Source organism: Octopus bimaculoides, chromosome 6, assembly GCF_001194135.2.
Source record: "Octopus bimaculoides isolate UCB-OBI-ISO-001 chromosome 6, ASM119413v2, whole genome shotgun sequence".
Taxonomy (NCBI): Eukaryota; Metazoa; Mollusca; class Cephalopoda; order Octopoda; family Octopodidae; genus Octopus; species Octopus bimaculoides.
This window is the reverse complement of record NC_068986.1, coordinates 44363173-44379329: the sequence shown is the minus strand read 5'-3', so window position 1 is coordinate 44379329 and position 16157 is coordinate 44363173. Positions and strand designations below refer to the sequence as shown.

At 33.6% G+C, this 16157-nt stretch overlaps 1 protein-coding gene across 3 annotated transcripts in view; it reads left to right on the top strand.

The window, feature by feature from the left end:
* The window catches only part of LOC106880060 (WD repeat-containing protein 7), a 112588-nt gene that overhangs the window by 59536 nt on the left and 36895 nt on the right, over positions 1-16157 (top strand). For 2 of the 3 annotated variants that reach the window (XM_052968711.1, XM_052968709.1), the window contains one exon: positions 3033-3059. The exons of the other annotated variant lie outside the window; for it this stretch is intronic. In XM_052968711.1, coding sequence (XP_052824671.1) covers positions 3033-3059 — 27 coding nt within the window. The remainder of the gene's footprint in view (positions 1-3032; positions 3060-16157) is intronic. 3 annotated transcript variants of the gene reach the window in all.

Below are 16157 nucleotides of genomic sequence, written 5' to 3'. Positions count from 1 at the left end.
GGAATGATCTTTGCTCTTCTATTTTTCTATATCTGATTTGTTGACTTGATTCTTGTTAACTTTTTTTCTAATTTGATATTGTTTTCAGGCTTAATTTTTGTTGTAATTATTATGAATTTGAACTGCTTGCTTCTACTCTTTTTTTTTTTTTTTTAAATAAGAATGAAAATTTTTTTTTGGTTTTACTGCATGAGGATAAACATATTTGTATTGCTGTATGATTTTTTTAAAAAACTTATTAGTCTGGAATTTTTTACTTGTTGTTTGCACCAATCTATAACACATTTTGTATTGTATGTACACCACAACTCATTTTAGTTAATATATATATCAGTCAAGTCTCACCTCTACCACTTCATTTCTACTCCATGTAGCATTTTGTGTGAGAGAAAAACTCTATAACTTTAAACTCAGAAGAAATGGTGTAATCTGGAGAAAAGGAATTATTTCCTCATTATTTTATCACTTTTATCATTCAGTCTTCTGGTGATTGTATATTTTTGTGGTAGGGAAGATCATCACAGTTTAGAAGGTAGCAACAATGCCAGGAATGAATAAATGTCAAGAGGATTTTGTTTAGAGTTCTACAAGAAATCTGTCTCAGTTTGTGTGTGTGTGTGTGTGTGTGTGTTGCAATATTTATTTCGGTTCTTTATATGTTGAATGTGTTCAACATATATTCATAGTCTCATGTGCATTTTTTTGAAACCAAGTCAGTTACTAGTGACTGACTTTTAGTTAAAGCCAATATTGAAGGTAGATTGAGAAAATTTATTAAGAATATAATTTTAAACTATAGAGGCTAGTTTGATTTTAGGCTCAATTAGTTTTTTTATTTAAATTAAAAAAAAATTGATGGTACTCCAAAATATATTCAAAGATAAACATCTCAGTGGTGGCAAAAATTTAAACATAGAATATATCCAGTATATATTTCTTTTTTGTTTTGTAATTTTTTTTTTAAGAGCAAGGAATAACACACCTAATAATAATCAGAAATGAACAACAAAGTAAAAATTTATATCCTTTCACTTACATTGCATTGTACCCTTTGGTGAAAGCAGATTGCTTTTTAATTTATAAGAATAGCTTAATTTTAAAATTCAATTTCTATTATGTGATCTTAAGAAAAGAAAAAAAAAAGAATCAAACACAATTGAAAGCTTAAAGACTAGCCATTGCTGAAGTGTGTTCCATTAATCTATATAGAAGTTACCTGCTATTTTCAAGAGGTGGTCAATTATAACTTTTCATGTATTATTTAAAAAAATATCTTAATATATTTTGTGAGAAATAGTGTCATTGGTTATATTCCTAACAAACCAACCATTCATTTAATGGCAAAATAGCAGTACCTGTTTTTCAAAGGGCCAGCCATATCAAATTCTGTGTCACACTCAGTCTACCTGAGAGCTATGTTAAGGGTACATGTGTCTGAGTGCTCAACCACTTGCATGTTAATTTCCTGAGCAGGCTGTTCTGTTGATTGGATCAATTGGAACCCTTGTCATCGTAATCATTGGAGTGCCAATTTTTTTTTATATGATGGAGTATGTGACAAGGAGCATTTGTACAACTTGTGCAGAACAAACACCAAAAAGCATTTTTATTTGAAAGTACCAACTTATTAATTTTCTTACCAATGTGTACATTGCCAAAAAGTACTCAGTATACGCATGACAGGCCTCTGTGTATTTTTCTACATACTTTTTTTTAACTCATAAAGCATTGATTACCCAAAAGTTATGGCTGAAGATACATTACATGCCCAAAGTATTGTCATGTGGTTGCAAAGCAACACAACCATTCCTAAGAATTCCAGGATATTAATTACTCCAAAATAACTGAAATGTGTTTTTGGTTCTGACTGATGTTGAGATTATGAGATTTTAATTAGTAAACATAGGATGGCAAGTATGCTAAGTATTCATTAGATTTATTCACTTAAATAGTAAAAGACAAAAATATTCTTGCATTTCTTCACCAATCTCTCTGGAAAAAAAAAACCTCTTTGTACACATATTCACAGTCATTTCTAAATCTTCAGGAGTGATTAGATAAGCATGCAAGTCACGAAATTCTCATACAATATCATCACAGTAGAAAGATTGCATATCTAAAATGTATATATTCACAAATAGGAGTAGCAAGACAATTTTAAATGTAATCTGTTTACCTACTTAGAAAGCTTGATGACAGTCTCTTTTTCAAGTTGAAATAGCTGTAGCATAATATGTTTTTAATATATTTTTCAACATCAAAATTCTCTTGTTTACTTAAACTTCATATTGGTTGTTATTTGAGGTCTTTTGGTTAAACATTTTCTTAATACTAAAGCTGATGCTACAAGAAAACAAGTTAGCTTTAAACTATTGAAATATCTTAAATTCAACAGTAGTTTGCTTTATATAAATAAATAAATAAATGAGGACTCATTATGCATATTATTTTCTAGTAGAATTCTTACTGAATACATCAGGCACAGTACTTATGAGGTTTAGTTGAAGGACTACTTCATATGGTCACAAGTTCAAGCTTTATTGCAACCACTGTGTTTGTATATTTAGCTAAGACATAAAACTTAGTTTTCACCTTTCTACATGATTGTGAAATAACTTGTATTTCACAGTCATTGTCGATTGGCCATGCTGTTGTAAAAATAAATTCTCCAGCAATATGCAGATGTTTAAATTTGTAAAAATGTATATAATTTATGATAGCATATAAAAAAAAAATAATTATAAATAATTTTAACAAAACTATCAAGAGAAACATGATCCAGGCTTTGTTTCTGTTTAGTATATAATCAAAATTTGTTCCTAAGCAATTCTTTATTCATCATATCAATCAGCATTTCTTAAAATCTACCTCACTGATTATCTAAATATCTCATTAGCAGTATGACTTTTTTAAAAAAATAAAAATCTCAAACATTCATCAAGCTTATCTTTATTTTTTTGATTTAGAGAAAACCATTATAACTATGCGATCCAGTCTATTTAGTATTGTTCATTCTATTTTTTTTTTTCAAGTCTACTAAAAGGAAAGGCACTGAGCAGGTAAGGAAACTTCTTGATTGGGTCTATATCACTATCACTCTGTTCTTCTCATTTCTTCGCTCCTGTTCAATAGCTTTCTTTGAAATGACTTGCGATTTTTCTGGATGTGTGCAGCATTGCTCAAAAGTGTCTAGCTTTTGAAACAAGATGTTTTAAAGGGGTCAGCCCTTGTTGTGGTACTATAGGCACTTGTTTGATGAGGAGGAGGTGGTGGAGGATAGCAGAAGAGGTAATAATAATATTTATAATTATTTATTAGTAATAATAATGAATGATATTAATTGTAGTAATATTACTATTAGCAAAAATAGTAATAATGGTTATTTTCTATAATAATAATAATAATAATAATAATAATAATAATAACACTTTAAATTGGGTTTAAATCTTTGGCAAGTTCTTCATTTCATTATGGAAAAAGGTTTCTAACAAATATATTCTAACATTTTTCAAGTTTAATGATTTTTTTTTTTTTAAAGTTCAATTAGTATAAAAAGTTTTTCTTTTCTGTTGCTCAGTAGTTGTGAGATGAGAGTAGAACAAGCTGAAGTGTGTGTGTGTGTGTGTGTGCATCTTCTGTTAAGATATCTATACCACCACATGGATTATACTCTATGTAAGGCAAAAGGAGGCATTACTTTTCATTAACTGATGTAGGTTGTTTGAATTACACATGTTGAGAGGGTAATTATTTCTATATATAAAAGTACTACTCTACATAGTTTCCATCACACATTTATACAATCATCGAACCCATCTCTTGAATCTGCTTTGAGAAAAATCTAGGTGTACATTGTTGTACTCAGTCCTTCACAGCTGGTTTCACCTCATCTGTCTCATCAAATTGTTGTCCCTGAAGACTGTCCTTCATGGAACTAAAGAAATAGAAGTTTGAGAGAACCAAATCCAGATTATATGGCGACGGTGTACCACTGACCAACCTAGTTTTTTGTTAGCAAGTGATTCAAAAAGCTTACTATTCATGGTACAACTACATTCCAGAAAATCTAGGGAAACAGTATCCTTGTTACCAAAAACTATCACCATGATTTTCTGTCTCTTAAACTCCTTAAGCCTTGGAGAAGAGATGTGGTACTATTTCATGGACTTAGCTTTAATTTCTTGATTATAGAGATACACTCATGTTTCAGCTCCTTATCAGACTGGAAAAAAAAAAAAAAAAAAAAAAAAAAAAAAACCATTTGTTTTTAGTGATTTCAAACACTTTCAGCAGATCAGAGCAGATTTCCACCCTTCTCTCCTTCAGCTTGGGTATCAATGCCCAAGGTAACCACTTTGCACACACTTTCTGGTACCCAAAGTCTGTAGCATGTTCCATAATGATTTGTGACCACAGTCCACTTGTGTTCATATATTGTGAGTCATTTGTCATGTGAATCAATTCATCCATGTCAGTGGGTGTGGCTGATATTCTCCCACTGCATGGCTTGTCTTTAATACTGGTTTCCCCTTATTTAAACTTTGTCATCCAATTGTTCACATTACTCCTGTTACTAGTGTCATATCCACAAACAACCCATCATGTTCTGTCATTGTTGGATAGCTTAAAACCCACCTTTTTCAAGAACTCATTGATGGCATTTTAGTTCTTCCTGAAATCCATTATTTGCCTGTAATGAAGAAGAGAAGATACAACAGAGGAAAAGATACTCTATCAACATGTGCAATTTGGATGACCTGTCTCAGTTTATAAAATGTTATGTCTACCTTTACATTACTTTTGGTACAACCATCATAGATTATGCGTTAGATCACTAATGATTCAATTAAGCTGAGCTTTTATTTTTTTTCTTTTCTCTGGTCTGCTGCTTATGTTTTCTATGACTTCTATTTCTTAAATTACTTTTTTAAAAATACATTTCTCTAACATTCAGAAAATGGCTATTTTATTTATGCTCATTTATTTCAATGACTAGTAGCAAAAGTATTTATGTTAATATTTTTACACAACTGAATTACAATACATGGTAACTTATCCTGTTATGTTTGGGTTCCAATGTGGAAGAGGAAAGAAAACAGTAATTACCATTTTAAAAAAAGATAATCATTCTGTATTCTGTCAGCTCTGGAGAGTAGCTTCAGTATAGTTATAAAGGAAATGAATGAAAGGAAAGCAGGGATAGTTGTTGAGGTGCTAGAAAAAATATTAAGATGATGTTAATCATATATGTTTGTTATTTGGTTAAGTAGTGCAGGAAAGTGTTACTCTCTATGGCTGGTGTAGCACTATCATTGTAAACAGAATCAAGGGAAAAGAAGAAAGGAGTGAGTGATGGCATTTGAAACTAACAAAGCATGTCTTGAAAGTAGCTAAAGGAGTTTTTATTAAAGTTAGTTAGGACTAGAGTTACTCTCGATACAGTACAGTTTGGCATATACCAGGACATGCCACCACAGATTCTGTATTTTTAATGAAACATCTTTATGGGCAGTACTTAGCTAAAAACAAGCCATTCTACTTTGCATATGTTGATATACAGAAGGTTTTTAACAGGGTACTTTTCTCTGTATTTTAGTGAGTTCTAAGGAAATTAGTGTAGGATAGTGGCTTGTGAGATCTGTACAATATATATAAAAGGATACTCTTAGGAAAGTTAGGTTTGGTAAGAAGTTTAGCAAGAAATTTAATGTATATGTAGATGCCCACCAGAGTTCCATTCTCATCACTTTTAGTCATTATAATCCATAAGAAGGGTTGTTCTTGGAAACTTTTTTATGTTAAGGAGCATATTTCTGCTGGAGCATGTTTTTGCTGCAGATTCAGTCAAAGAGTTGCAAAAATTTCATACTGAAAGCACGATATTGAGGCCAAATACCTTAATGCCAGTGTGTCAAAAACCAAATCCAATGTGAAATGGAATTGGTCTTACTTGATTTATACAAAATGACCTGATAAAAATTCCATACTGTGAACTCAATGCAAAGAAGAGGTACATTAAAAGTGCAATGAGCAGACAAAGAAATATAACTTCAAAGGTGTGGTTAGTAGCAGTGGAACCCATGAAATAAAATCAGTGGACTGATCAGGTGGTTTATTAGATATATGTATTGGTTTCTGTTATCTAGGAGACCTAATTATTGTAAGAGGTGGATGTAGTGTCTGTATAGTAGCTAGAGTAAGACAGAGTGCATTAAATGTAAGTAGCTGCTGCTTTTATTGGCAACAAAATGTTGTTTATGTGTGAAAGTCAGACTGTATGAAGCATGTGTAAAAATGTGTACCTGCATGGGGAAGATTTGCAGAGGTTGGGGTAAAATGAAGGAGGTATACTCTCTTACATGTGTATTGCTTGCATGAATGCAAAGCTGAACCTCTGTGAGATGAGAGAGAGACTAAAGTGTAAAGGAGAGGCAACTGTGCTGGTATTAATATTTGATATTATGAAATAGCAGTGTCTTGGATGAAAAAAAGAAAATGCCATGTTTTGTCAATAGAAGGTCCCCTGTGGAAGAGAATGTGTGAGAAGAGTAAACTCAGATTCCAGGATACCAGCCCTCACAGACAAGTTGATGAAAGACCATGATTAGCAATACACTGTTTGGCAGGCTTGTCTAAATCACATCAGCATAGAAAACTGAGCATTAAAATTATGATGATGTAAGATATAATTTTGCTCACTAGCAGTTTTTTTTTAATGTTATTATTATTATCTAGATACTTTTATTTTGTTTATGTCCATTTCTGTTCTTTGTCCTGTTGAAATATTTTAATGCTGGAGGTAAAGGAGTGTGTGGTTATGTGCTTACTATATAAACTTGTCTGTGCCGTGGAATGTGGTGTTGGCATGTAGCTTCTTCTGTGTAACTTTTGTTCTGTTTTGTTCTTTATATCTACAGAATGCATCCATTTCAATCTCTTCTTTTGTGATCGGTTATTTCTTTAGTTCAAGAGAAAGTCAAAATTATATTTCTTCATTTCCACATTCAGCTATGTGTGTTCTGGTTGAATAAACTTACACCATTTACCTCTTTTCAGGAGAATAATGTATTTTTCACTAAATATGGCAGTAAACATTTCTACATATTTAACTTTTAATGACATGTTATTTTAATGGATGGGCAATCTATATTCTAAAGCATTCTGCTGGCAGTAAAGTTCACTAAATTTGTAGTCAACTTCACATTATTATTGCTATTGAGTGAGAGAGCAGTGCATGCCATCAAAGTGACACTGGGGTCAAATATACGAAGCCCAATGCTGGAGGTAAAGGAGTGTGTGGTTATGACCACTCATCTGATAAGGGTACACCAGGCTTCTTTCAAGCTTCTTACCAAACCTAACTGGGATTGATGCATCAAAACTACTGAGTTTATGCCAAAATTTGAAAGAATTATAGTTATCATCATTTGAAAAGGTGGTGAACTGGCGGAATTATTAGCATGTCAGAAAAAATACTTAGCAGCATTTCTTCTGGTTCTTTATGTTTTGAGTTCAAATCCTGCTGGCATCTACTTTGCCTTTCATCTTTTCGTAATTGATAAAAAAAAAAAAGTACTAGTTGAGCACTGGGGTCAATGTAATCAACTTCTCCCTCCCTTCAAATTTCCCAGCCTTGTGCAAGAATTAGAAGAAAAATTGTTATTATTTTTGCCAGTCCCAACAATATATGACTATACTTCAACTGAATAAACATTCACAATGTATAAATATTTGCAGTTAATGACAATGTATGCTCAAAGTAATTATCATTTCTATCTAAAACTGTAAAGTTATGTGTTTGATGGGGGTTATAGATAATTTCCTATTTGTCATAAATGACATGTTTCATCATCATCGTCATCATCGTTTAACGTCCGCTTTCCATGCTAGCATAGGTTGGACGATTTGACTGAGGACTGGTGAACCAGATGGCTACACCAGGCTCCAATCTGATTTGGCAGTTTCTACAGCTGGATGCTCTTCCTAACGCCAACCACTCCGAGAGTGTTTATTGGTAATTAACTGTAACTTTTTGAGAAATCCTACGTTTGTCCATTAGGTTTTAACAGAAAAGACTTGATGATTCAGTAAAATAGTTTGATTAAGATACATTTTCATATTTTTAAAGTTTTGTAATGAGTAGCAGATATTGAAAATGTTTTACAAAAACTTGATACTAGCAACAGTTCCTTTTGTTGCACATTTCACCTGTCATCAGATGTTTGGAGTGGATTTGTGTTTTCTTTTGTGCCATGATCACCATTGTATGTGAGCACAGATTGGCAACTGATTAAACAGACCCTGGTACTTTAGTATTCTAGTCATGTTCTACTTTTGATATAAGTGCCATCAAGTGAACCTCTATACAGTTGCTTATAATAACAGTCAAATTCCTTCAAATCACACCCTACCATCTTGAAATTGGAGGGGATTATTGGACAGTATGATCCTAGAACTACTCAATCAGGACCCACTTGGAGTTAAACAACAACTATCTTTGTAACTGGAATCCAGTGAGGAACTTTTACACACATTTCTTAACTTGCTTATATGCTCAGCTGAATAATCCTTTAAATTTTTAGTGTTATAAATATCCAAACAAGTTCTCTCAAGTATGTATTTCCTCTAATTAAAAAATCTGTTCTGGCCCCTTCTTTCATACTTTATCACCTTGCATAAAACTGACTCCTCTACTCAGGTATCTTAGTGTTGCAAGCTATATGGAAAGCTCACTAATGTGCTGCCATGAAAAAAGCATCCAGTACACCTTGTAAAGTGATTAGTGTTAGGAAGGACATCTGTCCATAGAAACCATACCAAAGCAGACATTTGAGCACAATACAGTCCTTCGACCCACTGAATCCTGTTAAATCATTCGACCCATGGCAGCATGGAAAACAGATGTTAAAAGATTATTATTATTCTTTTAACTCAGGGTTTTGTTGGAACTCTTGGAGTCTTGCATGAGTAACAGGTTTGCTACCTGCGGCCTACATCACCATGCTATTTGTTCTCTTCAACGATCTAACATTTTCCTGCTGACTCTACTCTGGCTGTGCCAAGGAGGCAAACTTTTTGCAACAGTTCTATTGGGCATTATCATTATTAAGATGAGCTGGTAGAATTGTTAACACACAAGACGAAATGCTTAGCGGTATTTCATCTGCCACTACATCCTGAGTTCAAATTCCGCCAAGGTCGACTTTGCCTTTCATCTTTTCAGGGTTTGATAAATTAAGTACCAGTTGATGTAATCGACGCATCCCCTCCCCCAAAATGGCTGTCTTTGTGGCAAAATTCGAAACCATTATTATTATTAATGATAATAATAATTATTATTTTTATTAACCACAAGGGCTAACATAAAAGTGACATGAAATGACAAAACAGAACAATACAAAGGTTTTTAGAACATGTAAATAAAATAACAAAGAAACAACAAATAAAACTCCCACAAAAGCCACAGGTACCTGACCAACAGGGCAAGAGCCCTTCTCTTTTTATTTTATTTTTTTTCATAGGTGTATACTCAGGCTTGGCTGATAGCACTTCCGTATCTGTAAAGTTTATCCCGAACAGGCAGTACCCCTTGGTAGCATTACTAGGCAAGGGATTCCTGGAAATTATCTATAGGCTCCAGTCCAAAAGTCCTCCAGAACAGACCGGTCAGTTGATCTTTGTCGACGCCCAGAGTTTCCCTGAGAACATCATCATACTTTTCCTCCACTAACCCTCTATAGAACACTATAATAAGGTGAGCTGGCAGAATCGTTAGTACACCGGCTGAAATATTTAACAGCATTTTGTCTGCCTTTATGTTCTGAGTTCAAATTCTGCTGGGGTCAACTTTGACTTTCATCCTTTTGTAGTCAATTAAATAAGTACCAGTGACACACTGGAGTTGATGTAATTCACTTACCCCTCTCCCCCAAATTTCAGGCCTTTAGTTGAAAGGATTATTAATATTATTACCAAAACCAACAGTGCTGATTTTAAAATTTAATGTTGCACTGTTCTAGACTGTAAATTAAGTGTTTTATAATGTATTCTGGCTTTAAAATCTGCCCAGTTTAATGTATTTTAGCTCCCTTTTACCAGTAAACAAATAGTAAATATAATTGGGATACTTCAATTGTAAGAGAAAGAGAGAAAAGGAGTTCATCCTAATTAAACTAAATTACTGAATTACCAAGTATTTTCTGATAAAACTGAGGTCAATAAATAGAAAAATTTAGGTCTTTCCATAAAGTATTTGTTAATTACCAATAAAAATATCACTCCTGACAAATAACCATTCAACTATTTTGAGCATGTGTTCTGCTATTACCCCACACCTTATATATATATATGAATTTAATAAAAGAGCTGCTAATAGTTTTATGCTTTTATGATACTTTAACTCTTTTACTCTTATACTTGTTTCAGTCATTTGACTGCGGCCATGCTGGAGCACCGCCTTTAGTTGAGAAAATCGACCCCAGACTTATTCTTTGTAAGCCTAGTACTTATTCTATCGGTCTCTTTTTGCCAAACTGCTAAGTTATGGGGACGTAAACACACCAGCATCGGTTGTCAAGCGATGGTGGGGGGACAAACACAGACACACAAACACACATACATATATATATATATATATATATATATATATATATATATATATATATATATATATATACGACGGGCTTCTTTCAGTTTCCGTCTACCAAATCTACTCACAATGCTTTGGTCGGCCCTAGGCTATAGTAGAAGACACTTGCCCAAGGTGCCACGCAGTGGAACTGAACCCAGAACCATGTGGTTCATAAGCAAGCTACTTACCACACAGCCACTCCTGTGCCTCGGCATATTTATAAAATACGCCATGTATCTCCAAGCGATCTTTCAGTTAAAGTATCCTAAAAGCATGAAACTATTAATAGTTCTTTCAGTATATGTATTAAAATGATATCTATCTCTCACTGGATAGAGTACTATGGTTTTTTTTGTTGATTCTACTTCTACCTATATTGCATCTATAAACTACATATATATAAAATATATGTGTGTGTTGTGCATTTCCATTTGGGTAGTGTGTAATCTTAAATGGCTGGGACTGGCACTATCAATAATAGTCCTTTCTACTATAGGCACAATGCCTGAGATTTTGGGGAAGGGGGCAAGTCAATTACATCAACCCCAATGTGTAACTGGTACTTATTTCATCATCCCCAAATGGATGAAAAGTAAAGTAAAGTTGATCTCAGCAGAACAATAATAATAATGATAATAATAATAATAATCCTTTCTACTGAAGGCACAAGGCCTGAAATTTGGTGGAAGGAGGTTAGTTGATTACATTGACTTCTAGTGCTTGACTGGTACTTATTTTATCAACCCAGAAAGGCAAAGTTGACCTCAATGGGATTTGAACTCAGAACATAAAGACAGATGAAATGCCTCCAAGCATTTTACTCGGTGTACTAACAATTCTGCTACTCACTGCCTGAATGATAATAATAATAATAATCCTTTCTACTAAAGACACAAGGCTTGAAATTTTTTGGTGGGAGGGGACTAATCAACCCCAGTGTCTCACTGTTACTTTATCAACCCTGAAAGGATGAAAGCAAAGTCAGCTTCAGTGGAATTTGAACACAGAATGTAGCGACAGGCGAAATACCACTAAGCATTTTATCCAGCGTGCTAATGATTCTGCCAGCTTGCCACCTTAATAATGATAACAATAATAATAATAATAATAATAATAATAATAATAATGGTGATTTCAAATTTTTTGCCACAAGAGCAGCTTGAGGGAAGGGATTAAGTCGATTACATCGACCCCCAGTGCGTAACTGGTACTTATTTAATCGACCCTGAAAGGATGAACGGCAAAGTTGACCTCAGCGGAATTTGAACCCAGAATGTAGTGACAGGTGACGTAATGGTAAGTATTTCGTCCAGCATATTAATGATTCTGCCAGCTTAATAATAATATGGAGCAAACTACAAATTTAGTGAACTTTGTTGACAGTAGAATGTTTTAGAATATAGATTAGACAATAGACGTCTGTTCATTCAACATATAAAATATTTTTGAAAAGAAAACTTTTGCTAATAAACGTAATGTTTTCCTACTTCTCCAATTAGCCTTCTACTTTAGCTATATGGTTGTAGAATGAGGCAGTGTATTTTCAACAGCTAAGAAAACTAAAATTACTTTTCTAACTATGGTGGACATATATAAGATCCATGATCAAGAAGTAATAGTATGATAATACATGAAAATTTTCTGCATTCTTATATTAACCCTTTCGTTACCAACCCGGCTGAAACTAACTCTGGCTCTGTAGTACAAATGTCTTGTTTCCATAAGTTTTGAATTGAAATCTTCCACCAAACCTTAGTCACAATTTATGTTCCTAACACTAGCTTAATGATAACTAAGTTATTTTACTAAATTCTTTGTTATATTTAAAATAATTGAAAGAAACACAGAGCATCTCAAAATAAATATGGTAACAAAAGGATTAAGCATGTTTTTTTCTAAGTGCATGTCCTAACATGTTAAAGAAGCAGGCACATGTATTCAGAACAATGTCTATTAACAATGTCTATTATTGCCTAGAAAACTAAAAGTAATTAATTGTCTAACATATATGCTGAATTTGTTTCTGCAATATACTTTTTTGCTGATGCAAAGTTTATAAATTGAAAAGAAATAAAGTTTTTTTTTTTTTTTAGCATATTCTTAAATATACCAATCACTTTCTTAGAAAAAAAATATTTATCTTGTTGATAAGGTTTGAGACTCATTTTCAATTTGATAAAACAATTTTTCTTTTTTTATATATGAAATGTTAAAAAATGAATGAGGGTTATTAAAACACTTATGCCATCTTCTTTCTCCTCCTCATCATCATTAACATAAGAGACTTTCAAGTGACATTAGTACCACTATCAGTTCTCTGTTTCTGGCTTCAATTCTTTCTTTACTTCCATTAATCTTAATGGGATTCAAGAGCAGAATGCAATTTCATTCTTTTCTCTGTGTGGGACTTTCATCTGCTTTCTATTTTATGAACTTTCCAATGACTCTAATTTTCTCTTTTCATTCATGAGTTTTGTAATCTTTGAATTTAAGTACTTCTGATTATTTTTTGTTGATTGAATGAATATTCTAGGAATAAAACCATCTTGTCACAAATAGAGAAGAGATATTTTTCATCAGATTTTATCTTTTAAATTAATTTTGTCATCTTTTATTTCCCATTTCATTGAAGAATGGAAGGATCAGCCGAACTAGTAAAATGAACTATTCATAAATATATTCAGTAATGCTCAACTATGAAATACCTAAATGCTAGTGGCTAAGGAAAATATTTATCTTTGTACTAACATCTATGTTGTTTGCCATTGGAAATTAATGTGGAGTACCATAAAAGCAATCTACCTATCATAATTTTCAGTAAGAAAAAAACACAATTTAAGTTCTCCCCCATGCACTGATATCGAACATTTAGTTATCATCTCAGTTTTGATTTTCATTTGGACTTTAATTATGCTTCTAGGACTGCATTCTTAATTTTAAAAATGCCAGTTCTTGCATATTTGTTTGTACTTCTACAAGAAAAATTCTTCTATAATGCTGCACACATCTGTTTACTATTTACACTTTTTGGTTTGTTTTCCATTAACATATTTATTTATAATAATAATATTCTTATTTGAAGTTTTTATTGTTTTAATTCATTTTCTGACCCACATTACTAAAAGCAAAACTTTATCACATGCTTCTGTATAATTTTTCTTAATTTTGTTTTCCTTTTAAAACCAGTGGGTTTTTTTTCTTCTTTTTTTTTGTGATCTCTCTAAACTGCAATAAACTGCAAACTCTGCTTATGACATCTTTTCTTAGAATGATCAACAGCTCTCCAAACCCTAACCATTTTATCACATTTCATATTCTAAAGCATAAATGATATTTTCTTTTATATTATATCATTTACAATTTTACAGTCAAATAAACAAGAAACTATATTAGATTCTGTTGAAAATACCATAAATTATTATTAGTCTGCAGGAATGGTTGCCTTAATAGAAGAACATTCAAAATAGCACTTATTTCTTTTAAGATGTTTGCTTCAAGGAACAAAAGAACAAGAGAAATCATGTATTTAGCTATGACTGTATATGTATTTAATAAAGTCTGTCCAGAGTTGCCACCCTTCGGTATTTCCTATTGATAATGGCTAAAGAGCTAGAAACGTATCTGGGAATCTGAGAGGGAGCAGCAATGGATAGATATGGTGTTTTTACACCTTTTTACCATAAGAAAGAATTTTTCTCCATAGTAACTACAGTGAATTTACCTTTAGAAGTGGAAATATGTTACAAACATATTTTAACTAATCTGAAGTTTGCTTATGTCTCATATATACATATATACAGGGTGCTCAGGCTAAATTTGATAGCTTGCAAAAAATGAAATGAAAACGCAATATCCCATTCAAAAATAAAAGTATTTTTAAAAAAATCAAAAAATATCAACTAGATTATGACTGGGATATTACATATCCATCTTCAGCTTACACTAAAGTCCCAATACAGCTCCAGAACTTGATGCATGCACTCTTCACTGTCTCCCTAGAAAGATCTTTGAATATTTCCTTGATCTTGGTCATCAGCTCAGCCTTGGTGCTACAGGCAGAGCACTTGGTATCTTTTTCACCTGTGCCTCACACATAGTAATCTAAGAGATTACAATCAGGGGAATTAGGAGGTCAGAAATTTGGGCTGGTAAAGTCATAGAAATTTTCTGACAACTATTTCTGACTCTTTTTTCAGAGGCATGGCAAGAAGCCAAATTCTGCTGTGACACATATAGCCTCCAGCAGCAACCATCTCTAGCCAGGGTTTGACCACCACAATCATCAGCAGCTTCACATAACTGTCTGAAAAGGCCCTGTTGAAAGATGTGGTGTGGTATGATGTCACCCTCACTGAAGACACACCCAAATACTATTACAGTTTGGGGTAATTTAGTTTTCATGATATGTGGGACTGTTGTTCTGGGTGTTGTGCTACTGATCATAATAGAGAAGAACCAAATTATCCCTAGTTCAGTAGGATGCCTCAGCTTGATCGGGAGCTTCTTTGCCTTCATCAGATAGTTCTCCCTGGCCTTGGCTGTCACTATTTGTCCTTGCACCTCTTGTATGAGTGATAGTAAAGGTCCTCATTCAAGGCCAACTTCATGGTGGTGACTCCAACACATATCTCGCTCAACAAAGCCTGGATTCTCTTGCTCAGATATTCCATCACCTTTTCCTGTAGTTGCTGGCTGAGTTCTGGTATGTGGATGCCATCAAAATTCCTGCTTTGTCACATGCTGTTGGCCATAGCTTCGTAGTTTCCATTGTAGCTGTCTGTGTCATTCATATTTACCTTTCCAGAGTTCACAGAGCATTAAGCAGTAGTCATGATGCTGGTATTTTCATACCCAGCACAACTCATGATGACAATGTAACTCTTTTCCAGTTTTCTCTCAGTCAGCTAACTTCTCAGTTGCAACCTTTATCTTTATGCTCTCCAATGCCATTGACTGTTCACCAATACATCAAGCTGTTCCTAAAAAGAGAAAACTAAAAAATGTTCATATTCAGCCCTGAAATCCTCTGTGTGTGTGTGTGTGTGTATTGATTGAGTTGTTTTTACAAAAGTATGTTCACAGAAGGAGATCTTTGGTACTATGCAGTGCCAGCCACCAAACTGAGTCTTTTATCTGTGGCCATGCTGGAGCATCGCCTTTAGTCAAACAAATCGACCCCAGGACTTATTTTTTGTAAGCCTAGTACTTATTCTATCAGTCAGGAGGCGCAATGGTCCTGTGGTTAGGGCAGCAGACTCACGGTCATAGGATCGTGGTTTCGATTCCCAGACCGGGTGTTGTGAGTGTTTATTGAGCAAAAACACCTAAAGCTCCACGAGGCTCCGGCAGGGGATTGTGGTGAACCCTGCTGTACTCTTTCACCACAACTTTCTCTCACTCTTACTTCCTGTTTCTGTTGTGCCTGTAATTCAAAGGGTCAGCCTTGTCACACTGTGTCACGCTGAATATCCCCAAGAACTATGTTATGGGTACACGTGTCTGTGGAGTGCTCAGCCACTTGCACATT